At 55.8% G+C, this 27,108-nt stretch overlaps 1 protein-coding gene across 2 annotated transcripts; it reads left to right on the forward strand.

The window, feature by feature from the left end:
• Positions 1-246: 246 nt before the first annotated feature.
• ZBED4 (zinc finger BED-type containing 4) lies at positions 247-24,904 on the forward strand. Of its 2 annotated transcripts, XM_086403348.1 has the most exons (4): positions 247-383; positions 14,025-14,155; positions 19,650-19,774; positions 19,970-24,904. In XM_086403348.1, the coding sequence occupies exon 4, from the start codon at positions 20,215-20,217 to the stop codon at positions 23,653-23,655; it is 3,441 nt and encodes a 1,146-aa protein (XP_086259474.1). In that variant the 5' UTR covers positions 247-383; positions 14,025-14,155; positions 19,650-19,774; positions 19,970-20,214; the 3' UTR covers positions 23,656-24,904. The 2 variants fall into 2 exon arrangements, with proteins under 2 accessions (XP_086259474.1, XP_086259473.1); XM_086403347.1 differs by lacking the exon at positions 14,025-14,155.
• The last annotated feature ends 2,204 nt before the right edge of the window (positions 24,905-27,108 follow it).

Below are 27,108 nucleotides of genomic sequence, written 5' to 3' on the forward strand. Positions count from 1 at the left end.
CTGCGCCTGCGCGGCCGGCCCTCACGGAGCCCGGGGAAGGTTGCGCCTGCGCAGTCGGCCCACTCCGGCCCGGGGGCGGGACTGCGCCTGCGCAGTCGGCCCAACCCAGCCCTGGGGGCGGGGCGACGCCTGTGGAATCGCCCCTTCAGCGGCGCCTCGGCACCTAGAGCCGCCCGTCCGGCCGGGCCCCGGGGAGAGGCGGGCGTGCGGGCATTGCGCCTGCGCGCGCCGGCCCCGCCCCCGGCCCCGCCCCGGCCGCGCGGGGCCCTGGGAGGGGTGCAGCGTCCGGCGGCTGCGGCGGCGGCGCGGGAGGGGCCGGGGGCGGACAAAGCCGAGGCCGATGAATGGGGCGCGTCCGCCTGCGCGGCCGTGGGGTCCCCGCGGTGAGTGCGTGGCTCGCGTCCCGGGCCGGCCGTCCAGGCGCGCCGTCGGGGCCGGGGCCGGGACCGGAGGGCCGGGGCCGGACCCGGGGGCCGGGGGCTGGAGGGCGAGGCCGGGGTCGGGCCGGGCGGGCGCGGGGTCGCCTGCGCAGGGCGGGGCGGGGGCGGCCTGCCGTGGTGGGGACCCCGCCCGGGCGGCGGACTCGGCCTCGGTGCCCGGACGCCGCTCCAGCTGCGCGCCCTGCGGCCGCCGGCCCGGCTGACAGCGGGGCACCCGGGGCGCCTCTTCCGGCCGCGCGGCCGGCGGAGCGAGCGCGAGGCGGTGGGAGCGGGCGCGGACGCCGGGCCGGCCGCGGGCGAGCACGGGGACAGGCGTGCCGGCCGGCGTGGGCTCTCCGGCTGACCACGCGGCGTGCCCCGGGCCGCAGTCGCCCTGGGGCGGGGGTCACCGGCCAGCAGACAGGTGCCCGGTGAGTGTCCGTCCTGAGGGCCTCTGCCCTCCGCCACCGCCACGGATCGCCTTCCACCCTGTGCCTTTCGGGTGTCCCCCAACCCCGGTACAGTATTTCATTTTCTGTGCGCTTCCAGGAAGGGGCAACCGGGGCCTCCTTCACACGGCTCAGCACACGAGACGCTCCTCATGTCTGCACGCTTCTGATGCTTCTTGGTTGCTGAGCGTGTTTCTGGGTATGACATTCAAGTGTAAGTAGTCAAAGCCCGAATGAAGCTGCAGAGCAGAATTTCGGTCGTTTTTCCAGTTGCGGTGGTTTTTTTTTTTTTTTTTTTGACCCAAGTAACGATGGAGTCATTTATCTTTTTTTCTGTGACCCACACCATTCTGCCTGCTTAAGAGAATTGCCAGCCCCCTAGACTCTCGGTGCATTTTGAGTGACAGTCCGTAGACACACGTAATATGCATCTCTCTGCAAGCAAGCCTCTGCCCAGCTGGGCCATCAGGAGACGCTTCTGTGGGCATTCTCAAGTTTGTAAAAAAGGGAAGTTATTTGTTTTGAAGTGAACTCTGATCAGATCAAGTCCATAGTATTGAAAAACGCATCTCAGACTTGCGTGAGACCAGTTTGCTAAGGCATTCTTGTGACTTTGTGTATTAACTTTTGATGTCTTCTCTACGTATGGTGTTAAAATTAGGAGAGGAGGAAGGATTTAGTTGGAGTTTTTAAAAAGCGCTCTGAACAAGCCAAATTGCAGTTATGACTTAATTTCCACGCAGAGTTGTCTTGTGAGAGGAGACTGCTCTCACCAGTTCATACCCGGGGCCTGCCACGAGCTGTCTGTGCCGGGCGCACGCTTCCTGTAATCCTTAAACAGATGGTATCGGCTTGTGGTGGTTTACATTTTCTCAGGAAAAGATGTGGCACAAGTTAAGAGATTCTATGAATCTTCAGGAAGTTAACCTCCTGTATTGGAAGAAAGCACAGACTCTGAGTCCACATTGCCGCACACGTACTGTTAACCCTGATGTTTTGGGGCATGAAAAGTCTGCCCTACTTTTTCATGTCACCACACACAGAAGGAGGTTCGTGAGTGGCTCACGCTGTGGAGGAGTGCTCCTGAAGCGCTGGGAAGGGTTTGAGGGGAACCGTTAGGGCCGTGGATTGAACCCTGCGTCTGTGCAGAGGAGCCGAGGCAGCTGTGCTCAGGACATGGTGAAGAGCGTGTGTGTTGTCTTTCAGATCCCTGCCCGGCGTGGAAGCTGGAGAGAGAGCAGACCTGGGCAGCGGCGCTGTGGGAGCACGAGGCGCTGTGGCCGTGGTCAGTCTGTCCTCCCCGTGTCTCTCTGCCCGGCCTCAGCTCCTTCCTCCCAGCTCTGCTCTGATTCCCTCCTTCAGTGTGAGGACTGCCGGCGAGGGCAGGGGGCAGTGCTCGCAGGCACACGGGGGCGCCTGCCAGGGTTGGCTGGGGCCCCTCCGACTGTCCTTCAGCAGCGCCGGTTCCTCCTAAGCTTCTCTGCACAAAGCAGGCGACTGAGAGGTGACCATCATTCTCCTGGTTACTGCCTGACGTCTAATGTAAGCTATAGGAGGCATCATCTCTGTTTACGGTTGGTGTCTTACTGAATTCAGCCGCACGGAGTCCTGCCCCGACCACCCCGCAGCCTCCCGTCTGGCCTCCCGTCAGTGTCCGGGTGGCGGCAGACTTCCTGTCAGGCAGCTTCCAGAGCCTCGGCCCCTTCCACTTCCCTGTCTTTCCCTCCCTCCTCCCTTAGGCTCCGTCCCTGCCTGATTTTCGTCACTCTGAAGCATTTAGATCACGTCTAGCTAACTATCTGATGTGTGCTTTTGGCAGCTGGTATCCTGGAAGGCACGGTTAGGAATGAAAGCAGGCCTTTTCTCCTTCCTCCTGTTTCTGAGGTGGAGGGCCCGGGAGGGCTGGAGGTGCCTGCCTCCACGCGAGGCTTCTCGCCTCTCTCCTCTCGCCTGGCGCCGTTCTACCTGCTGGGGCAGTGGTGCATGTCCCGGTGGGGATGGGCAGAGAAGGCGGAGTGAGCTCTCCAAGGAAGATCACAGGCAGGCATGGGTGAAGGTGATGGGCAGTGCAACAAGCGTGCTCTCGGAAGACTGCTTGGAGAGGAAGGGACCTTTGCATCCCGCGCCGAGGGGCCAGGGGTGGCGGAGCGGAGGCCCTGCGTGAGGAGCGGCCTTGAGCTGCGGAGCCCGGCCCCTGCGTTCGGGCCGTCTCCTGTCGTGAGCCCGTCCCCCACCTTGCTCAGGTGCTCACCCTGCTTGGGTTCCGCTCTCCTTTGGGTGAAGCCCTTGTGGCAGCCACCTGCCCCCTCAGCGAGGTCTGCGCACCCCAGGAACCGGAGAGGCCGGGCCTGGGGCGGGGCATCCCCTGCTGACCCGCCGCTGCCGCAGGGGCTCCTCAGTCCGCGCAACCCTGCCCGGCCCGCCCCAAGCCCGCAGGTCTAAACGTAGGGCCCGTCCTCACTCAGGGCCCGGCGACTGAGCCTGCCCGCGGTTGGCCTGCTGGGAGGGAGCAGCCCAGGGCGCGTGCTGTTTGGAGCAGGAGCTTGGGTGTCGCGCAGTCGCACGCGGACACTTGAACCATGTCCAGGGGCAGCCCGCCGCGGCGACCCATCAGACCTGTGGCTGGTGGGACCACCCGCTGCCCCAGAGAAGCCGCTGGTACTGAGTGGAGGGCCCTCGAAGCCAGATCAGAGCCAGCCGGGCGGCCCTGGTTTGTGAGCCTCAACATCTCGGGGTGGACGGGCCACGGCCCCGCACGGAGCCCGTGTGCCTGCTCGGGCCGCGCCATGTTTCCAGCGCGGCTGCGTCGGGGTGCCCGCGGCGTCTCGAGGAGCTGGCTCCGGGTCTCCCGGTTCGGCCCCCGCAGTGTGCTCTGGCCTCCGTCCGGCTCTTGGGCTCTGTGCGGCCAGTCCTGGGTGGTGGCTTGTCTGCACTTGAGGCGGCTCCTCCCCGGGAAGATGTTAGCCGTGGCCCTGCATCCTCAGCAGGTGTGGCTCACTCTCAGTGTGGACCAGATCTGCACCGGTAGCCTTGGTGGGAAGGCTGCCACATCTGAGGGCGAGGCCGCCGGGCGCAGGGCGGCACTGGTGCCCCAGCTGTGCCCGGCAGCTCCCGGGAGCCTGGGGCTCGGGCTGCAGGCTGGTGTGCGTGTCCTGGAGGCTGGGCGGTGGCTTGGGAGCAGGTCCAGGTGCCGCTGCTCCGGCCCTGAGCTGCAGTGCTGGTGTGCGTCCCCCGCCCGTGCTTCTGGGCTCCGAGGAGGCAGCAGGGGCCGCAGCACGTCGCCGCTGAGCATCCTTCTCTTCTCAGGAAAGGCAGTCCAGCGGTTCGCACTCAGCACGTCAGCACGCTGCCTGCGAGGGCCCAGGTTCAGTCCCTGGTCAGGGACCCAAGGTCCTGCGAGCTGCACGCCACCCCCCTCCCCCAGAGGGAGAAAGAGGCAGAGGGCCGTGCTCGCCCCAGCAGCGTGGCCGTGGAGGGAGTGAACGGTAGTCCTCACTGCGTTCAGCGGCCAACCCGCAGTCTGGTCTCCCCACTCGGGACGTTGACTTTTTAAAGAGACGAGGCCAGTCGTCTTGCAGAAATGTCCCTGTGTCTGGGTCTGTTTGCCATTTTCTCCTTTGCTGTTGACAGTTGACCCTTGAACAACACGGCGGGCAGTTGGGGGCCACCCTCCGTGTGGTCAGCAGTCCGAGGATAAGTTGCAGCTGGACCCTGTGGTCCAGCTGCTCCACCCGTGGGTGCCACCCGCCGGGGACCCTGCATCTTCAGGCGGCGGTGCTGGGCCTCCTGTGCGCCGCCCTCAGACTGTCCTGTCGGGACAGACCCCGCCCGGGCTCTGGTTCCTTCCCCTGCCTTTCACGTGCTTTTCCTCGCCCGTGACACTCGAGGAAGGCGGGACGCTGCGCCTTCTCCCCTCGTCACCCCTTTGCAGGGAGCGGTGGCTGCAGTGTCGTCCCCCCCGCCCCGCCCCGTGGGGGGTGTTTTCATTTCTCCTCTTGATTCTTGAGCATCAGTGCAGACAGGCAGATCCAGCCGTTACGTTAGAGCCTGCTGAGGTCTTCCGTCTCTCTGTTGTACGTTCAGACAGTTGTGACCGACTGTGGGATCCCCGTGGAGCCGGCTCCTGGCGGCACGTCCTTTCTGCAGCCTTTCCTGTTTCCAGAGCTGCAGTCGGCTCTTTCTGCAGAGCGCTGTGGCCCCCGGCACTGCAGGAGGGTGTTTAGAAACCAGAGTCCAGGGGCCGCTGTGCTCAGTGTGCTCGTGGGGCACTGCAGCCTTAAGCGCGGGTCTGGTGCACAGAGCTAGGGGATCAGTGTCTAAAACATCAAGAGTCCATACTGATGTTTTCAAGACAAATTTAAAATTATATAGTTTTACTTAATTTCTTTGTTTTTTTAAATTATATCTTTTTTGTATCCTGAAAACCTTGATTCTTAATGGCATTGGCATAGTTACATTTTGTTTTGTGCTAAAGTACATATAACCCAGGTAAAATGAAAACATTATGTTGCTGCTGCTAATGAAATCACTTAGCAAAATTTAAGGTGTTTTTTTGTTTTTAGTACGTATTCTGCTTCAGGTGAATAAAATCCTGTGTGTGAAAGCCCCTTCGTGAACATTCTTTGTTTGCAGTATGGTTGCTTATTTGATACACCTTTAGATTTCACACTTGAAATTTTCTATGTTTTAATGTAGAGGTAATCACACCGCTCAAAAGTCAATTTTCTATGTTTTCTGGAGAAGGAAATGGCAGCCCACTCCAGTACTCTTGCCTGGAGAATCCCATGGAGGGAGGAGCCTGGTAGGCTACAGTCCATGGGGTCGGAAGAGTCGGACGTGACTGAGCGACTTCACTTTCACTTTAGATTTCACACTTGAAATTTTCCATGTTTTAATGTAGAGGTAATCACACTGCTCAAAAGTCAGCATTATATAAAAGATACGATCAGCAAGCTCACTCTCATTCCTGTCTCCTCCACTGTTTATAGGAACCATTTTTATTTCTGCTTCATCCTGCAAAATAAGGGTGTAAGTTGCTTCAGTCATGTCCAACTCTCTGTGACCCCATGGACGGTAGCCACCAGGCTCCTCTGTCCATGGGATTTCCCAGCAGGAATAGTGGAGCGGGTAGCCACGCTGTCCTCCAGGGGATTTTCCTAACCCAGGCGTCAAACCTGCGCTTCTTACGTCTCCCGTGTCTGCTGTGCCTCCTGCGTTGGTTGGCAGGCTCTTTACACCAGCACCACCTGAGAAGTGCCAAAATCAGCTCTTCAGACAGACAGTAATGCTCGTAACTCACCTGTTTCTCTCCTGTCTTTTACGTCATGAAACCTCACGAGCACTGTTTACTGTGTGTGTCTCGCTTTTTCCCAGTGGTCTGTGTATGAACTGGGCTGCCCTGGTGGCTCCGCTGGTGAAGAATCCGCCTGCAGTGCAGGAGACCTGGGTTTGATCCCTGGTTTGGGAAGATGCCCTGGAGAAGGGCATGGCAACCCACTCCAGTATCCTTGGCTAGAGAATCCCATGGACAGAGGAGCCCGGCTGGCTACAGTCCATAGGGTCGCAAGGGTTGGACGAGACTGAAGCGACTGGGATGCGCGTATGTGCCAGGCCTTACTCGCGGTGTGAGTGGTTTTGCAGCCTGGCTGTGGAGCTGCAGCGCCTGACCTGGGACAAGTGTTGCTATGTGTCTATTGAGGCGGTCTTCAGCGTCTGTCCCTGGACGTGGGGTTCCTGGGTCCTTGGGTGAATGTGGCTTGGTAGGGGGCTCCAGAGTCCTCACTGGGGTGGTGCCAAGCTTTGGGCCCTTCCTGCCTGGGTGGGTGAGATGACTTGAAGTTTTTCCTTTAATCTGCTGCGTCTGCAGCATGAGGAATGGAGATACTTGGTCGTGTATTTTTGGTGTTGTGGCAGGTGAGGGCCTGCACAAAAGCTGGTCTCTGTGTTAGGAAGCTGTTGAGTCCGCGGCGGGACATGCGCACATGGGATCCTGCTCTGACAGGCACTCCTGCGTTGCAGCAGCCTGGAAGGCGCTTTCTTTAATTCTCAAAATGAAAAATAACTGTATGTTCCCCAAGTCAGAGCACACGCCTGGAATTGAGACTCTTCCACACACGGTATTTGTTCTAGCCCGTGGAAGGATCCTCTGGTCGGCTGCCTCTGCCTTTAGGCGCTTCGCCCTCGGAGCTGAAATGCGTGCAGTCATCTCAGCAGGCCTGGGCTCTGGGTCCGTCCTCTGCACTCCTATCCTCCCCCGTCTCTGCTCAGTTCAGGGGGCTGTGCTCCCTGCTGAGCGGAGCCCCACACCGCTCACCACCAGCTTCAGAGTGACCCTCTGGCTGTCATGGGGTGGCGGCTGCACGGCCCCACGCAGGGAGGCCTGCCGCATCTGTCGGAGGAGGAGGCTGTTTCACCCGCTGCCCCTGATCACCCTGTTTGACCTCCATGTTGATGATTTTCCCGTGGGCTAGTTCCTACTTGCTGGACATGGAAGCTGGACCGCAGGACAGCTGGTTCTGGATGCCACCCAGGTGCCGTGACCGGGGGCCCTCACCTTTCAAGCCAGAGATGCTCCAGAGCTCTGGGACGGGTGACCAAACCCAAGTTGTTCCTCACACCCGTGTAGAATTATGCCCAGCGCCTCAGGTGCATAATCCTTCTGCGGTGTGAGAACTAAAGCCAACATCCTTTTTTGTCTTTCTAAATATTTGGTGCGAAAATGGTAGAAAAAGTAGTAGGAAGCCGCTAGAGCCAAAGGCAGCATTTTCCCTAAAACAGAAACGTCGGGGCTTCCCTGGCCGTCCAGTGGTCGGGCTCTGCTTCCACCGCGGGGGGCGTGAGTTCAGTCCCTGGTCAGGGAACCGAGATCCCCGTGCAGCCAAAAGGAAAGAAATAGAAACATCCCACTTACGATGTTGAGCTAGTGTGTAGAGAGCTGGTCCAGCCATAGAGGAAGACAAACAGGAAGGCAGCGGGCTCCCCTGACAGCCCCGTCCCGGCACGCGCTGGTGGTACCCCCGGCGCCAGACTCTCCCGTCTGTGCCAGGAAGGTGCTGGCGTTAGCCCTGGAGCAGGCCCTCGGGGCTGGCCGGGCCGGTGGTGGCGGGTTCCGTCACCCGGGCGGTCCCTGCCGGCGGCACTGCGGTCCCATGAGTCTTCCCTGCTCCTGGTCTGCTCGGGGTGGGCGGTGGGATCAGGTTGCTCTCTGGGGAGACTGCTTCCAGCGGATTGTTGCCCCCTCGCACGGCGCCTCGTGTGTGGCCCCCCGGCGCTTCCCCCAGGGGTGCACCCAGTGCGGGCGTTAATCAGCACCCCGAACGAGATGGAGCCATTCGGCTGAGTTCCTGCGTCTCTGTTCACGGGCTGGACGTGGAGTGGGAGCCCTGCCCTGGCTCTCTGGTGCTGTAGCTGATGTAAGGAGCTGAGGGTGAATTTCTCTGTCACTTCTCAAAAGTAGTAGTTCCTATCATCCTCCAGAGGTGACCGATTGAGGGTTTTATTTGGGATTATGCATTAATAGACTTAAACATTTGATGAGTTTTGATGTATAACGTTGACCCTTACTTACGTTCAGATTATCTCATTTTTGGACGGGGGAGCCCTTCAGGTTGACACCTTGGATCCTTCCCGCGCTGCCCTCGTCCACTCGCAGGGGTCCTGGCTCCCCTGCTCCCCAGAGCATCCTCGGCTCATTTCGTGGCTTCCCGCCCCTGGCCCTCGTGGTCCTCGGGAACCTTGGCTCCTTTAGTGGGAGATGTGTTTGAGAGCTGTAGTCTGGAGGTCGCGGGGGTCGCTGCTCTCAGGACTTTGTACCGAGCAGAGCGGGGTGGGTCCCACTCCCAGGGCCGCGGGATGCGCATCTGGCCTTCCCGGTCCATCTCTGCGAGGACAGGGGGACCGGGGCCCGCCTCACCAGCTCTGCACGCGGCCCAGTCCTTGCTGAAGGCACATCGGTGCCTCTAGCCCAGGGACCCACGTGTCGTCCAGCCGCTCCCTCGGCTCAGGGCCAGCGCTGTAGCCGCACGGCGCCCACTGGCTCTCCTGGGACGCTCAGGCAGTGCGTTCTGCAGGGAGACACCCTGAGCACTCCGCTCTCCAGTCGACTTCTCAGGAAGGACTCAAGGAAAGCTGTCTCCCGAATTCCTGCTTGTTGGTAACGGTGTCTCTGCGTCCTTGTACTTGGATGTCAGGTTGACTGGAGGCAAAATGCTTGACTCACGTGGTTTTCCTTGAACGTGGTAAACATGTTACTCTGTCGTCTCACAGCGTAAAACGTTGCTGTCAGACCCGTGACAGATTGCTTTCCCTTACAGATGGCCCTGGTTTTTGCCCGAATGGCCTTTCTTTTCAATCCAGTGGTTTTCCTGGGATATGCCTGTGTGCTCACGGTTACAGGCACATGGTCTCCGCCCTCTGGCTTGTTCTCCTGTTTCTTCAGTAACTTTATTTGTGTGCTGAATTGCATGCCTGGCTGTGCACAGGCCCTTCTCTGGTTGCTGTGAGCAGGCGCCGCTCTAGTTGCGACGTGCAGGCTTCTCACTGCCGTGGCTTCTCTCATCGCAGAGCACGTGCTCTGGAGTTTGTGGACTCGGGAGTTGGAGTTCCTGGGCTCTAGACACAGGCAGGGTTTAGCTGCCCTGTGGCATGTGGAATCTTTCTGGATCGGGGATCAGACCGGTGTCCCTGCGTTGGCAGGAGGACTCTTCACCAGGGAAGCCCAGGATGCCTTTCAGTACACCTGTTTATTCCAGAGCTGTCAGTAATCTGTTCTCTTGCCCCGTCCCCCTTTTTTGTGGGGAAACACCTTGATTATACACATGTTGGATTTTCTTTACCTAAGTTTTAAATTAGTCAGCTTCTTCTGAGTCTTTTTTTATCCGTTTATTTCTTTTTCATTAAAACTTTTTCTTTCCTAAACTCTTCTGTTAACCTTACGCAATCCTCTGCGAAGTTTATCTGTTCTTTTGTTGCTTGTAACTTAGTCTTTATTCTAAAATGACATTTTACTTTTATTTGTAATAGTTTCTTAGGATCTGTAAGCTCATCTCAGTGTTTTTCTGTCTTGATTTATTTCGTTCTTTTGTATTATTTTCTTAATTTTGTTAGCTTCTTTTGAAATAAGTTACTCAATTTCACTTAACCTGTGTTTATGTTTTTCTAGCGTGATTTCATCACCTATAGAGATGTTTTTCCGCCTTCATTACTTTTTCTCTTATCCTTCTGTAGGATTTAATCTTAACCCTTTTCTGTTGTTTATTGTATTGGTTTCTAGTGGTGCTGTAACAAATTATCACAGACTTGGTGGTCGAAGGCAGCACACATCCGGAGGCCAGCAGGCTGCGCTCTGGGCCCTGGGCCTCGGTCACGGTCCTGCCAGGCTTCCCTTCAGGAGGCCTGGCAGAGGGTGGCTCCTCGCCCTTCACTTCCAGACGCCCCTGCGTCCCTGCGTGTGGGCCCGCCCTCCATCTTCAAAGCCAGCGACCCTGCGTCTCTCACCTTCCACAGGCATATTTTCATGTCTCTCCTCTGCCTCTTTGTTTCACTTTTGAAGACCCTCATGACAGCATTGGGTCTCCCCAGATAGTCCAGGATTCAGTTCAGTTCAGTCGCTCAGTCGTGTCTGACTCTGTGACCCCATGAACCGCAGCACGCCAGGCCTCCCTGTCCATCACCAGCTCCCAGCGTTCACTCAAACTCATGTCCGTTGAGTCAGTGATGCCATCCAACCATCTCATCCTCTGTCGTCCCCTTCTCCCCCCGCCTCCAATCTTTCCCAGCATCAGGGTCTTTTCAAATGAGTCAGCTCTTCGCATCAGGTGCCCAAAGTATTGGAGCTTCAGCTCCAGCATCAGTCCTTCCAATGAATATTCAGGACTGATTTCCTTTAGGATGGACTGGTTGGATCTCCTTGCAGTCCAAGGGACTCTCAAGAGTCTTCTCCAATACCACACTTCAAAAGCATCAATTCTTCGGCGCTCAGCTTTCTTTATGGTCCAACTCTCACACCCATGCATGACCACTGGCTATGAAAAACCATAGCCTTGACTAGATAGACTTCTGTTGGCAACATAATGTCTCTGCTTTTTAATATGCTGTCTATGTTGGTCATAACTTTTCTTCCAAGGAGCAAGTGTCTTTCATGTCCGTGGCTGCAGTCACCATCTGCAGTGACTGTTCCACTGTTTCCCCGTCTGTTTGTCATGAAGTGATGGGACCGGATGCCATGATCCTCCTTTTCTGAATGTTGAGTTTGAAGCCAACTTTTTTGCTCTCCTCTTTCACTTTCCTCAAGAGGCTCTTTAGTTGTTTGCTTTCTGCCCTAAGAGTGGTGTCATCTGCATGTCTGAGGTGATTCATATTTCTCCCGGCAATCTTGATTCCAGCTTATGCTTCATCAAGCCTAGCGTTTCTCATGATGTACTCTGCATATAAGTTAAATAAGCAGGGTGACAATATACAGCCTTGACGTACTCCTTTCCCGATTTGGAACCAGTGTGTTGTTCCATGTCCAGTTCTAACTGTTGCTTCTTGACCTGCTTACAGATTTCTCAAGAGGCAGGTCAGGTGGTCTGGTAGTCCCATCTCTTTCAGAATTTTCCAGTTTGTTGTGATCCACACAGTCAAAGGCTTTGGCATAGTCAATAAAGCAGATGTTTTTCTGGAACTCTCTTGCTTTTTTGATGACCCAACGGATGTTGGAAATTTGATCTCTGGTTCCTCTGCCTTTTCTAAAACCAGCTTGAACATCTGGAAGTTCACGGTTCACATATTGCCGAAGCCTGGCTTGGAGAATTTTGAGCATTACTTTGCTAGCATATGAGATGAGTGCAATTGTGCGGTAATTTGAGCATTCTTTGGCATTGCCTTTCTTTGGGATTGGAATGAAAACTGACCTTTTCCAGTCCTGTGGCCACTGCTGACTTTTCCAAATTTGCTGGCATATTGAGTGCAGCACTTTCACAGCATCATCTTTCAGGATTTGAAATAGCTCAACTGGAATTCCATCACCTCCACTAGCTTTGTTCATAGTGATGCTTTCTAAGTCCCATTGACATCACATTCCAGGATGTCTGGCTCTAGGTGAGTGATCATACCATTGTGATTATCTTGGTCATGAAGATCTTTTTTGTACAGTTCTTCTGTGTATTCTTGCCACCTCTTCTTAATATCTTCTGCTTCTGTTAGGTCCATACCATTTCTGTCCTTTATCGAGCCCATCTTTGCATGACATGTTCCCTTTTTAAAAAAAAAAAAAAAAATTTATCTCTAATTTTCTTGAAGAGATCCCTAGTCTTTCCCATTCTCTTGTTTTCCTCTATTTCTGTGCATTGATCACTGAGGAAGGCTTTCCTATCTCTCCTTGCTATTCTTTGGAACTCTGCATTCAGATGCTTATATCTTTCCTTTTCTCCTTTGCTTTTCGCTTCTTTTCTTTTCAAAGCTCTCTGTAAGGCCTACTCAGACAGCCATTTTGCTTTTTTGCATTTCTTTTCCATGGGGATGGTCTTGATCCCTGGCTCCTGTACAATGTCACGAACCTCTGTCCATAGTTCATCAGGCACTCTGTCTATCAGATCTAGTCCCTTAAATCTATTTCTCACTTCCACTGTATAATCATAAGGTATTTGATTTAGGTCATACCTGAATGGTCTAGTGGTTTTCCCTACTTTCTTCACTTCAAGTCTGAATTTGGCAATAAGGAGTCCATGGTCTGAGCCACAGTCAGCTCCTGGTCTTGTTTTTGCTGACTGTATAGAGCTTCTCCATCTTTGGCTGCAAAGAATATAATCAATCTGATTTTGGTGTTGACCATCTGGTGATGTCCATGTGTAGAGTCTTCTCTTGTGTTGTTGGAAGAGGGTGTTTGCTATGACCAGTGTGTTCTCTTGGCAAAACTGTTAGCCTTTGCCCTGCCTCATTCTGTATCCAAGGCCAAACTTGCCTGTTACCCCAGGTGTTTCGTGACTTCCTACTTTTGCATTCCAGTCCCCTATGATGAAAAGGACATCTTTTTTGGGTGTTTGTTCTAAAAGGTCTTATAGGTCTTCATAGAACCGTTCAACTTCAGCTTCTTCAGCGTTACTGGTAATAGACTTGGATTACTGTGATATTGAATGGTTGCCTTGGAAACGAGCAGAGATCATTCTGTCCTTGTGATCACATGGACCACAGCCTCGTGTAGCTCAGTGAGTCGTTTTCCGTTAATTCTGCTGAGCGGCCCGGACGCGGAGCCCGGCGGGTCCCTCGCGCCCGCTGCGCCCTGTCCGTGTCGCTCCTGTTCCCGTGCGCCGCTGAACCCCGCGGCGTTTCTCTGCCAGCAGGACATCGTTTGCCCTTCTGCTAGTCGCCTGGTGACGCACTCTGTGTGGTTTTGCCAGCGGTGTTAGCTCATATTAATTCTTGTAGGAATATTTTTGCTGAGTATTGAATTCTGGTTTGGCTTTTTTTTCCCCACCACAACTCTGAAGACGTACTTCTTTTGTCTCCTGGTTTACATTGCTTGTCTTGAAAAGTCAGTAGTCTAGTTATTTTTTCTTGAAACAGTTCCTGGGGCTGTGTTGCAGTGTGTATTAGGAAAATGAGTATAATGAGCCTGTGCGCTCATCACCCAGCTTTGACAGACAGACAGTCAGACAGACGCATGGCCATTCCAGCTCTGTGTCCCCCCTCGGTTATTTCAAAGCAGATACCAGAAGTTGTGTTTCATCTGGACGTTCTCCAGTTAGTGTCTTGGAAAGACGGGATTCTTTAAAAAGTCGTATCCACAGTATCTTTATACCTTAATAAACTAAGAATTACGTCAAATGTTCACTCAGCGCCCAGGCCTCCCGTCTCGCCTGAGGAACGCGCTTGGTCGTCTGCTGACTCACACGGGACTCAAGCGGTTCGTTAGAGAAGCTGGGTGGTCTGTCCTGCTGCAGAAGCCCCGTGGTCTGGATTCTGCTGATGTCCTCCCGCTGGCGGTACTGAGCTAGGTTCCTCCAGCCCTCCTCACTGTTATCTCTGTGCTTTTTCTTATTTTTAGCACTTTTTTTTTCTCTTTAAATCTTGCTTGGGGTTTGTAGGGATTCTTGAATCTGTGGCCTGAAGTCTGATCAAAACTATGCTTTTCTTATTACACTTTCTTTTCTTATTCTTCTCCGTTATGGCACATCAGAGCATATTCGACAGGAGGCCCTGGTTCCTGCGTCCTGCGTATCCTGGCTTGCGCCTGCTCACCCCAGACTCCGCTCCTCCTGCCCCCGCAGCCACAAGTCTGGCCTCTTGGTGACTGTTTGTGTCTCACAGGTGAGCTCGCTTGTGTCGCACTTCAGGGTGCACGTGTGAGTGAGTGTCCGGTAGCTGTCTCTCTCTGATGTCACTTAGTGTGACCCTCTCCAGGCCCACATGTGTCACCGCATTCGTAGCCGCACCCCCTCCTGCACGCGTGTCTTCTGTGCACCGCCCCCAGCCCCTCGGACCTCCAGCGCTCCAGGAGCAGCAGCCTGTTTGCCCTGTGTGCCCTGGACATGTTTCTCAGCCTCTCTGTGCCCCTGCCCTTTGGTGTAGAAGGAGACACGTCACACTGAACCTTCCTTGAAAGACTGTCACGTGGCTTAAGTGAGCCCGCGCAGGCTGAGCAGGTAAGAGAGGCCCGAAGGAAGCGGTCCATGCCATCACCCCAGGCTGTGGCCCCAGGAGTCTTCGGAGAGCCTCAGCGTCAACCGAGAATGGGACGTTTGCCTCGAAGGGAGACGAGCTGGTTCCTCGAAGACCTGAGAGGAGCGGGCGAGGTCGTCCAGGCCGGAGGCGCTGTCCGGGCCGGCTGGGTGGGAGGGAGCTCAGGGCAGCCGAGCTTGCTCTGCGGCCTTCCTAGGAGAGCACCTCTCCATGGAGGCCTCAAGACCTCTCGCACAGACGCCCGTGGCTTGCCCTTCTGCCTTGCGAGGGTCCTCGTCAGGAGTAGGAGCAGAGACGATACTAAATGCGTTTCTTCACCCAGTGGCCGTATGGTTTTCCTCCTTGCTTTCTGTCGACCTGGTGCATTCTGTTGGTTGATTTTTAAATGTTAAACCAAACCTTCTGACACAGCCCACTTACTCGTGGAACATTATCTTCAACCTAGTGCTGAATTTGACTTGTTACATTTTTCAGAACTTGCCACGTTTTCTTAAGGTTGTTCTGTGATCGTAGGGACGTGACTCTGACTCTCTTCCTGTTATGTCTTTGTGGGTCTTGGTGTCATGGTGGTTGAACCTTGTTAAAAGACTTGGGGAATGTTTCGTCTTTTATTTTCTGGAAGAGTGTGTTTCACCAGTAATTTGTTTTTTTCTCTAAAGTTTGGTGAAATTCACGCATGGAACCATCTGGACCTGGAATTTTAAGAGAAGGGACTAGGCAAAGGGCTGCTCAGGCTGCAGTGTGAGGCAGGCGTCATGACTGCTATGCGACAGCGACGCGTCTCTTTAGTGAGTCTCCGTCGTGCGTGGCTTTTCGGGATTTACCTGTTTCACCTGAGCTGCTGAATTTATCACCATGAAGTCGCTCGGCCGTCTGCTTGCCGCCTTTTTGTGTGTGTAGGCTCTTTGGTGGCAATGCCCACTTTCATTCTTGCTGTTGGTAGTTCCTGTCTTTTCCATTTTTTTCTCTTACTAATCAGTGTAGAAGTTTGCCAATTTTTTTGATCTGTCCAAAAAACCAGTGTTCGGTTTCATTGATTTCCACCGCCACCCCCTCCCCCGCCTCTTCCCCACTCCCCCTCAATTTAATTGATTTCAAATCTTTTCTCGTTTTCTTCACTTTGTTTGCTTCAGGATTAAATTGGCTGTACTTTTCCTTGGGATTTTTTTCTTTAACCCCTTGGCTTCATACATGTCTAAGTGTTACTTACTTAAAGATACTTCGGATTTTTCCAGATACCGTTCTGATGTTGATTTCTCGTTCAGTTCCCTTTTCCGAGGCCATTCTTTGATTTCAGTTCTTGTGAGTGTATTGCAATTTGCTTTATTGTCCAGAGAAGAGTCTGTCTTGATGAACAGTCTGTACCCACCTTGAGGCCACATGCATTCCACTTGTTTGCACTGTTCCATAAATGTCATTGAGGCAAGGTTTGATGGTAACGTTTTCAACTCTTCTGTTACCTTTACTGGTCTTCTGTCCGCTTGTCCCGTTAACTGTGAGTAGGGACGTGGGAGCCCAGCTGCCTCCGGCCCGCGGGGTCTGCTCCCTGTCTGTGGAAGGTCCCCTGTGGTCCGCTGCGTTCGTGCGCCCTCGCCGCGCAGTCCCGTGGCCCCGCCGGCGTGCCCGGGTTGGGGTTAGCACGCTGCACCTTCCTGTCTTTTTGCTTTGAGCCTCTCTCTCTCTCCACGTGTAACGTGTTTTTGTAGGCGGCGTGGAGTTAGCCTTCCTTTCGCCCTAGTCTGCCAGTCCCTGCGCTTCCTGGGCCGCAGCCGTATGGCCTGTGAGCAGAGGCGCTCTCCGTGTCCCCCTCCCTGGCTCTGTGCACAGAGTGCTTCGCGTCTGGCCGCCTGCGAGTGCCCTGGTGCCCCACGTTGGCTGTTGTCCGGCACCAGCTGGCTGTCGTTCCGTCCGCTCCTGACGTTGCCGCCTGGAGTCGTGTTCAGAGCCATGGGGTCCGGGCGGCCCAGAAGACTGCTCCCACTCACAGCAGCCCAGCTGTCACCTGTGTCTCTGACTGAGAAGCTTCAAAGCCAAGGTTCCCGCAATAAAGCGCCGGGGCGGCTCCTACAGCTAGGCTGCACTCACTCACATTTACAGGTTTATTATACGGAAAGGCGGAGAAGGTGGTGGCGCCCACTATTATACAGAAAGGGGAGAAGGCGGTGGCGCCCACTCCAGTACTCTTGCCTGGAAAACCCCATGGACGGAGAAGCCTGGTGGGCTGCAGTCCATGGGGTCGCTAGGAGTCGGACACGACTGAGCGACTTACTTTCACTTTTCACTTTCATGCATTGGAGAAGGAAATGGCAACCCACTCCAGTGTTCTTGCCTGGAGAATCCCAGGGACAGGGAGCCTGGTGGGCTGCTGTTTATGGGGTCGCACAGAGTCGGACACGACTGAAGTGACTTAGCATAGCATATAGAAAGGGGCTTCCCTCATAGCTCAGACAGTAAAGGAGACAAGGGTTCGATCCCTGGGTCGGGAAGATGCCCTGGAAAAGGAAATGGCAAAGGAGTCTGGCGGGCTACAGTCCATGGGGTCACAAAGAGTCAGACACGACTGAGCGACTTTCACTGTGTGAAAAGGGACACAGATGAACAGCCAGATGAGGACGCACAGGCTCCTGCGTGCAGGGGTGTCTGTCCTCGTGGAGTTGGGGTGCATCACCCTCCGGACCCGTGGGTGTGTTCGCTGGCCTAGCAGTTCCCCAAACCCCGAGCTGTTGGGATTCTGCTGGGGTTTTGTGCTGTGGGCCTGAGGAGTGTCCGCTCGGTCTCCAGGCCGTGCTGGGGGTCGGGGGCTGAGAGCTGGTTTCTGACCGTGGTGTGGTCTTTCTGCTGATGAGCCTCCATCATCGCCTCGCCAGGACGCAAGGTGTTCCTGTCACTCGGGAGCTCCTGAGAGTCTTAGGAGCCCTGTGCCAGGAGCTGGGGCACAGACCCGCACACACGCATGTGTCACACTCCCCCACCTTGGGGTAGCTGGCATACGGTGAGCTGTACTCAAAGGGTGGACGTGCTGAGCACACACACACTCCCCTCGTGTTCATACACGTGGGCAGCTGCTGCGCAGAGGCACCTTCACACACAGTGAGTCTTCAACAGTTGCAAAGGTGTTCTTTTGTTGAAAAGGATGATCTTTTCAACAAACGATATTTGAACAATTCATATACAAAACACTGAATTTGAGTCTTTCAAAGATCTAAATATAAAACAAACACAGGAGAAAATCTTTCTTAGATACAGCTCCCAAAGCATAATCCATAAAAAAATTAATTGCTGGGGACCTCCCTGATGGTCCGGGAGTTAAGAATCTGCCTTGCAGTGCAGGGAACTCAGCTGTGGTCCCTGGTCTGGGCCCTAAGGTCCTGTGTGATGAGAAGCACCTGAGGCTGGAGCCGCAGCTCCAGGCCCGCACATCACAGCCAGTGCCACAGTGCAGGGCGCGCGTGCTGCAGCTGAGACCCCACAGGCCAAGTAAGGAGTTCTTTTTCTTTTTAAAGAACACGTGGTTTAAAAAAAGCAAACTGGTAAACTGGACTTCATTAAAATTAAGAGCCTTTCCTTTCAGAGAACACTGAAAAGAGTGAAAAGACAAGCCACAGACTGGACTCACACACCTGATAAAGGGCTTCTCCAGACACGAAGGCGTCTGAGGACTCGGTAATGAGGAACTACACGATCCATAAGACATAGACAAGACACGTGAGCAGATGCTCCCAGTGGAGAGAAGCAAATGGCGAATAAGCCGTGAAGTGTTCAGTGTCGTCATTTAGTCATTTAGCTGAGTCGTGTCTGACTCTTTGCAGCCCTATGGACTGTAACCCACCAGGCTCCTCTGTCCATGGGATTCTCCAGACAAGAATACTGGAGAGGGTTGCCATGCCCTCCTCCAGGGGATCTTCCCAACCTAGGGATTGAACCAGGGACTCCTGCATTTTCAAGTAGATTCTTTACCACTGAGCCAGCAGGGAAGCCCACCTAATTAGAAGGGCTAAAATTGCAATGATGGGCCTCACCAAGTCTTGGTATTTTCTCTTTAAAGAAAAAAATTCAGTTTTGGCTGTGCCGGGCCTCATGGTCGCGTGTGGGCGCTCTAGTCTTGGCGAGCAGGGCTCCTTGCGGTGGGTGGGCTTCTCGCTGCAGTGGCCTCTCGCTGCAGACCACAGGCTCGAGACCTTGGGCTTCAGTGGTGGCCGTGTGCAGGCTCAGTGGTGGCGCAAGGACTCAGTTGCTCAGAGCCATGTGGGGTCTTCCTGGACCAGGGATCGAAGCCACCCCCTGCATTGGCCGGCAGATTCTTTACCACTGAGCCACCACGGACATCCCTTGGTGTTTTCTCTTTATGATCTTTTCTGACGTTTTGGGGCTTATAACAGCATGGATATGTTACTCCCAGATCCCTAGTTTACCCCTCTCCCCTGTCGCTCCCCTTCGGTGACCATAGGTTTGTTTCCTATGTCTGTGAGTCTATTTCTGTTTTGTAAATAAGTTTATTACCTTATTTTTTTTCACGTTCTACACATACCATACTGAATGAAGTAAGTCAGACAGAGCAATGTCACATTTTTCTCTGTCTGACTTACTTCATTCAGTATGGTGATGTCTAGGTCCCTCTGTGTTCCTGCAGATGTTATTTCATTCTCTTCAATGGCCAAGTAGTCCTGCATTATGTCGTAGCCCGCCTCCTCCATCCGTTCACCTGTTGACGGAGATTCCGGTTTCTTCCACGTGTTGGCCGTTGTGCACAGTGCTGCTGTGAGCACTGCGGTGCGTGGGGCACAGACGTGTGCCCGGGGTGGGACTGCAGGGTCGCGTGGCTGCTCTGCTGGTGGTTTTTTAAGGAGCCTCCATGTTCTCCGTAGTGGCTGCACCGGTTTGCATCCCGCCAGCAGTGGAGCCGGGCTCCCTCTCCCCACACCCCCACCGTGGATCATTTGTAGACTCTGGATGGCGGCCCTGTGACCAGTGTGAGGTCGCACCTCACTGTCATTTCCTGCTACTCTGATTATTGGTGTTGTTGAGCATCTCTCCATGTGCCTTTTGGCCATCTGTATGTCTTCTTTGGGGAAATGTCTATTTAGAGGATATTTTCTTTCTTTTTTCTTTTTACCACCACCAGGATTTTATTCTTAAATAAATGCTCAGCCTCAGGCCTGGTTAGGCAGACAGCAGAAGAAGGCAGACCGCAGGCCCCTTGTCCGTGGGAGCAGTGGGATGGCCCAGGGAGGCAGAGACTCCGAGAAGGTAAGCAGGGCGCTCGGGGCAGGAGAGGCCGACGGAGAGGGTGTTTGGTCCTGTGACTGGGCTGTGAAGTCAGGAGCAAGCAGAGTCTCACCTGACCGTTGTGGGATCTCTCTCACACATACTGAGGCTGACGTATCCATGACTGGATTTTAAACGTGAGCGAGTCCTTGTCTTACTCGATTCCATCTGTTGTAGGTGATGCAGAAGGAGCACCATGCCATCAAGCCACCAGCGTCGCCGTGCCCGAGACCAGCAGGTCCGCCCCGTGTGCGCGCACGTCTGCCCCGCGATGCGTTTACCGGGAGAACTCCGGGAGCGGCATGAGGTGACACGCTCACGAGTTCGCCCGTCCACTGCTCAGTGAGATTCATGCTTAGCGTATTCATAAACATCCTGAGAGAGAGAGTTCTTCGGGCAGAACTGAATAGTTATGGTCAGTCATGGAGAACCAGCGGGAGCCTCGTCCCCAGGGAGCAGGTGATTCGGAGAATACAAACTTGAAAATAGAAGAGGAAGATGACTCGCAAACCCCTAATCACAGTGTGGAGAGAATGGACTTGGGAAGTGAGCCGGAGGCCGGGAGGCAGGTGGGCCGCGGCCGGGAGCAGGCGGAGGGCGGCGAGGTGGGCTGCGCGGGCCGGCCCCCCGGGCGGCGCGCCTCCCCCGAGCCCGAGGACGACTACGGGGCGCTGCTGGCGCAGTACAGCAGCACCCTGTACAGCGTGGCCATGGAGGCCGTGACGCAGAGCCTGCTCTCCGGCCGCGGCCTGGGCTCCAGGAAGAAGTCCCCGGCCTGGAAGCACTTCTTCATCTCGCCGCGGGACAGCACCAAGGCCGTGTGCACCTACTGCATGAAGGAGTTCAGCCGCGGCAAGAACGAGAAGGACCTGAGCACCAGCTGCCTGATGCGGCACGTGCGGAGGGCGCACCCCACCGCACTGGCGGGGGACCCCGCCCCGGCGCCGCGCCCCGGGCCCCCGCCCGCCGACCCCGGGGGCCCGCTGCTCCCCCGGGCGACCTCCAAGGGCCCGGCTCCCCTCCAGGCGACGGAGGAGGCCAGCTCCGCGGTCTCTTCCGAAGAGGCCGCCTCGGACGCACTGGCCTCGGAGAGGTACGGCCGGGACGAGGGCCCGGCGGGGCCGCCCGCGCACGCGCCCCCCCTGCACTGCAGCGAGCCTGCCGAGAACGGGGCGGAGAAGAACCTGCCCCTGCCGCGGAGCGGGTGCGGGTCCCGCCGGCGGTCGGCCGTCTGGAAGCACTTCTACCTGTCGCCCCTGGACAGCTCCAAGGCCGTGTGTGTCCACTGCATGAACGAGTTCAGCCGCGGCAAGAACGGGAAGGACCTGGGCACCAGCTGCCTCATCAGGCACATGTGGCGGGCGCACCGTGCCATCGTGCTGCGCGAGAGCGGCGGCGGCCCCGGGGCGCCTGCCCCCGGCCCCGCGCCGCCCCTCGGGCCCGCCCAGCCGCCGGACGCGGAGCCCGGCCCCCTGCCGGCGTCTCCAGGGAGGGCGCTCCAGGACCCCGCCTCCGCAGCCTCCTCCCCTGACCGGCCGGCAGAGGAGCTGCCGGTGCTCTGGGGCCACGGGGCCGCGGCGTCCCCCTCCTCCGACGCCGGCGAGGCCTCGTGGGGGTCGTCTCCCGAGACGCAGCCGGGTGGCGCGCCGAGCCCTCGGCCGCGGGAGCCGGGCGCCGTGTTCCAGCAGAACAAGAAGGTGATGAAGCGGCTGAAGTCGGAGGTGTGGCACCACTTCTCGCTGGCGCCCACGGACAGCCTTAAGGCCCTGTGCAGGCACTGCGGCTGCGCCATCAGCCGGGGCAAGCGGGGCGACGTGGGCACCAGTTGCCTCATGCGGCACCTCTACAGGCGCCACCCCGAGGTGGCCGGGGGCCAGAAGGGCTTCCTGGGGGCCGGCCTGGCCAGCTCGCCCTATGCCACCCTGGCTTCCGCCGAAACGTCCTCCTCCCGGTTGACAAACCTGCCGACCATGGTCACCAAAAACCATCAAGCTGTGTTTCCCGTCAACAGCAAGAAGACCTCCAAGCTGTGGAACCATTTTTCTATCTGCTCCGCAGACCCCACGAAGGTCGCGTGCCTGCACTGTGGCCGGACCATCAGCCGGGGCAAGAAGCCCACAAACCTGGGCACCAGCTGCCTGCTGCGGCACCTGCAGCGCTTCCACGGCGGCGTGCTGAAGCCCGAGGGCGCCCGGGCTGCCCCACCCTCCCCTCCTGACACCCAGGCACCCCTGGGCGGGCCGTTGGCAGGTGCCGCCGCCTCTGACGACGGCAGCGAGAAGTTTTACGATTCTCACCCCGTTGCTAAGAAAATCACAAGTCTCATTGCTGAGATGATCGCCCTTGACCTCCAGCCGTACTCGCTGGTGGACAACGTTGGCTTCAATAGGCTGCTGGCATACTTGAAACCTCAGTACTCCCTGCCCCCGCCGGCCTACTTCTCCCGGACGGCCATCCCGGGCATGTACGAGGACGTGAAGCACGTCATCATGGCACACCTGCAGGAAGCCGAGAGCGGCGTGGTCCACTTCACGTCGGGCATCTGGATGAGCAGCCAGACGCGGGAGTACCTGACCCTCACGGCGCACTGGGTCACCTTCGAGCCCGCGGCCCGGCCGCGCTGCGAGGATCACCACTGCTCAGCGCTGCTGGACGTGTCGCAGGTGGACTGTGACTACAGCGGCAGCAGCATCCGGAAGCAGCTGGAGTGCTGGTGGGAGGCCTGGGTGACGTCCACCGGCCTGCAGGTGGGCATCACCGTCACCGACAACCCCAGCATCGGGAAGACGCTGAACGAGGGGGCGCGCTCCAGCGTGCCCTGCTTCAGCCACACGGTCAACCTCATCGTCAGCGAGGCCATCAAGAGCCAGAGGATGGTCCAGAGCCTGCTGAGCACCGCCCGGAAGATCTGCGAGCGGGTGCAGCGCTCGCCCCGCGCCAAGGCCAAGCTGGCGGAGCTGCAGCGGGAGTACGGGCTGCCGCCCCACCACCTGCTGCAGGACGTGCCGTCCAAGTGGAGCACGTCCTTCCACATGCTGGAGCGGCTGCTCGAGCAGAAGCGGGCGGTGAACGCGCTGTCTGCCGAGTGCGACTTCCGGGAGCTGCTGAGCTGCGACCAGTGGGAGGTGATGCAGTCCGTGTGCCACGCCCTGAAGCCCTTCGCCGCCGCCAGCCGGGAGATGAGCGCGCACGTGTCCACGCTGAGCCAGGTCATCCCCATGATCCACATCCTCACCCGCAGGGTGGAGATGCTGTTCCAGGAGACCATGGGCATCGACACCATGCTCCGCGCCCTCAGGGAGGCCATGGTGAGCCGCCTGTCCGCCACGCTCCACGACCCCAGGTACGTGCTGGCCACCCTGCTGGACCCGCGCTACAAGGCCTCCCTGTTCTCCGAGGAGGAGGCGGAGCAGTGCAAGCAGGACTTGATCAGGGAGCTGGAGACGCTGGATCCTACCTCAGAGCCCACGCCCGTCCCCAGCGGCTGCGAGCCGGGCTCCCCGCCCCGGGACTGCACCGGCGAGGAGAGCCTTTGGGCACTCATGGCCAAGCTGAAGAAGAGCGAGCGCGGAGGGCGGCCCAAGGTCCCCGAGGACATGGTGCTCGCCTACCTGGAGGAGGAGGTGCTGGAGCACAGCTGCGACCCGCTCGCCTACTGGAGCCTCAAGAGGGCCGCCTGGCCCAGCCTCTCCGCCTTGGCTGTGCGCTTCCTGGGCTGCCCCCCGAGCATCGTCCCCTCCGAGCGGCTGTTCAGCACGCCCCCCGAGAACGGCAGCTTCGGCCAGTCCAGGCTCCTAATGGAGCATTTTGAGAAACTCATCTTTCTGAAAGTGAATCTTCCCTTAATATGCTTCCAGTACTGAAGAGCCCGCTGGAGCCACCCGGCGAGCACCGCGTCTGCCCAGGCTGGCGCTCGCCACAGCCGGCCCTGCAGGACGGCAGGCCGGGCGCTCAGGTCCACGGCCGCGGGAGGGGCCGCCCGGCCCTCGCTGTTGCGGCCACACGTGCCTTAACCGGTCCTTCAGGCCAGGTACCACGGTGTGTGTTTTCAGAAGTCCACTAGAAGCAGCTTGTCTCGTCAATGATGAAATACGATGATTGGGTTTTCATTCGTAACTGTAAGGTTTTTTACAAGCTGGGGATCAGTAGTTTGTCTCAGTAGAATGGCAGAGGAGAGGTGAGCAGTTTTATTCCGTAGGCTTTTTATTCGATTATGTAAAAATCAGATCAGGTACTGTATTTTAGTTAAAAATTGCTTTAATTGCAACAGAACAGCCTTTGTGGCTGTCAAATAAAACCTGTAAATAGGAGGTGGAGTTGAAGCCATCTTGGCCGAGCAGTTCCTGACTGCGGCTCTGCAGGGCGTTGAGGGGGACGGAGCGTTCTGGGAGGCAGCTGTCGACCACGACAGAGGCGTGGCATGGGCACCAAGCCTGAGCTGACGTGACGAAGGGTCGGTCGCGCAGGGTTTCCGGAGAGCACGCGCCCGTTTCAGGGTCTGCTGTGCCGCGTGGGCGGCTGGTGTGCACACCCCCACGTGTGGTGTGCACCGTGTGGCCAGCGCGCGGCGCAACACGCTTACAGCCTCCTGTTGGTGAATCTCTGAGCCTCTGACTCAGTGGCTCTACATCATGAAGCTGTCTTGAAATTTGTGCACTGACCCCCAAGTTGATCCAATTATGTACACAGTTCTTTTTAGAAGAGGTGGCTTATTAACAGGGAAGAAGATTGCTATGTTATGGTTGTAAGAATAGCCTTAGGCGTTTAGATTTTCTTTTATAAAATAGGGAGGATTCAGCCATCAGTGGGGTATTTTAGGATCCCAAGGACATCAGAATGGATTATCAGTCATCAGGTTTTTTTTTTAACAATAATATGTCTTCAAAGTTTTTGTCTCAGCGTCTAGAAAAGAATTCATTTTCTTACTTCAAACCAGTTAAATATTCTGGGTGAAACGAGTCACTGATTTGCCTATGACCTTTTAGAAAAGTTATTGTTTTGTTAAAATACTGTATCTGTTATTAATCTGAATTTGCATTGACTATGTTTTTAGTGTATTTATAAATGGTGAACTCAGTTTCTGAAATTAAACTTTTTATTTGCAATTTTCTACTGCTGGAGGATACTGGCTTTTTATTCTCAGGATAATAAAACAATCCTACTCTTAGGGGCCAGCATGTACAGAAACTACCCTCAACACAGCCTTTAAATCTTCATGTTAGCCGCAGATGGGACCTGGGGGAAGTGGAGGTAATTCTTAAGCAGCATTTCTAATAGCAGCAGTGACATCCGAGAACCTTCCGGGGCGTGTGTTCCGAGCAGGCACTGCGACCCCTGTGCTGCTGGCGGGAAGAGCAGCCAGTGTGGAGACAGTGCGGAGGGCCTCAGAGTTGGGACTGGGGCTGCCTGTGGTCCAGCGGGCCACTCCCGGGCGTTTTTCTGAAGCAGAAACATTCATTTGAAAAGACAGATGCAGGGCCACCAGAGTGCCCACCCACACAGGAGGGGGCGAAGAAGACGCGTGTGTGTTTATACAGTGGAAGGTTAGCCGTGAAAAAAGAAGTCTTGTCATTGCACCAACATGGATGGATCTGGAGGGTATTATGCTCAGTGAAATAAGTCAGAGAAAGACAAATATTGCATCATTCCATGTTTTCAGTTCAGTTCAGTTCAGTCGCTCAGTCGTGTCCGACTCTTTGCAACCCCATGAATCACAGCACGCCAGGCCTCCCTGTCCATCACCAACTCCTGGAGTTCACCCAGACTCACATCCATCGAGTCAGCGATGCCATCCAGCCATCTCATCCTCTGTCGTCCCCTTCTCCTTCTGCCCCCAATCCCTCCCAGCATCAGAGTCTTTTCCAATGAGTCAACTCTTCGCATGAGGTGGCCAAAGTACTGGAGTTTCAGCTTTAGCATCATTCCTTCCAAAGAAATCCCAGGGCTGATCTCCTTCAGAATGGACTGGTTGGATCTCCTTGCAGTCCAAGGGACTCTCAAGAGTCTTCTCCAACACCACCGTTCAAAAGCATCAATTCTTCAGTGCTCAGCTTTCTTCACAGTCCAACTCTCACATCCATACACGACCACAGGAAAAACCATAGCCTTGACTAGACGGACCTTTGTTGACAAACTAACGTCTCTGCTTTTCAAAGAAATTCCATGTTTACGTGGAACCTAAACACAGTGAAGCGGGAACACACTCACAGAGAATAAATGTAGTTTCCAGAAGGGAGAGGATGAGGGCGGAGTGAAGGAGGCGCGAGAGGTGCAGACGACAGGCCTCCACACCGTGAGTCTGGGCCGTGACGTGGAGGGCGCCTCAGCGGGAGCACCGTGCAGGCGTGTGGTGGCGCAGGGCGCCTTGGCCTCGTGCCATCCTCAGTCGGTGTGAAACAAGGGAATCACTGTGGTGTTTGCTTGTACTGTACGTCAGCTGTACTTCCATTAGGAAGACTCAAAATGAGAGAGCATCTGGGAAGACGGTGGAGGAGGAAGCCCCAGGAGTGCACGTCCCTCCCAGACAGCAGGCGCCAGCAGGATCTGACTCGTGGGGGCTCTGGAGAACACGGGAGGCTGAGACTTCAGGGCACGGCTGGGCTCGGGGTGGGGGACATGGGGGGGTGCAGCACAGAAGCAGCTGTGATGCAGCAGCCGTGCGTGCCTCCCGGAGCAGCTGACACAGCTGGCAGCAGCAGGCACGGGGGAAGGGTCCTGTCCTCCAGATGCTGAGGCCCTGTACGTGCTCTGACCGCGAGTCACTGCGGCTGGCCTCCGGGGGGCGGACGGGGGGGCAGCCACCACTGTTGCTGCGCTCCCCCTCCATGGCTGCAACTCGCCACCCTCTTCTGAAGTGACTCCTAAAGACTCCAACATATTACATAATTGCATATATGGGGAGGACTTGAAGGTGACTGTGCTCCGGGGAAAGGCTCAGGAAAGACTTAAGAATCCATTAAGTTTACACCTCAAACTGATCCTTTGCACAAAGAGTGCCTACAATAATCAAAAGCCAAAGCACAAAGCTGGGGGAAGAGAAGAATCTGATTTCTGGAGTTACCAGATTGTTATATTAAAATGTCCAGTGCACAACAAAAAAATCACAAGGCATACAAAAAAAAAAAGTCTGGTCCTCTCAAAGGGAAAAAGTAACACCACAGAGTCTGTCCCTGAAAAAAGACGTGAATATACTAGACAAAGACTTTAAAACTGCAGTCTTAACAATACTCAAAAAACTAAAAAGACATGGAGAAAGTCAGTAATGTGTGAACAAAAATGGAGATATTGGGACTTCACCTGACGGTCCGATAGATAAG

The sequence above is a fragment of the Bos grunniens genome, chromosome 5, assembly GCF_055505025.1.
Source record: "Bos grunniens cultivar Pamir isolate PY7600 chromosome 5, Bosgru_T2T1.0, whole genome shotgun sequence".
Lineage (NCBI taxonomy): Eukaryota > Metazoa > Chordata > Mammalia > Artiodactyla > Bovidae > Bos > Bos grunniens.

Excerpts from the sequence above, each read along its gene's own strand:
- ZBED4 (XM_086403348.1), top strand. The coding sequence starts at position 20,215 with ATGGAGAACCAGCGGGAGCCTCGTCCCCAGGGAGCAGGTGATTCGGAG.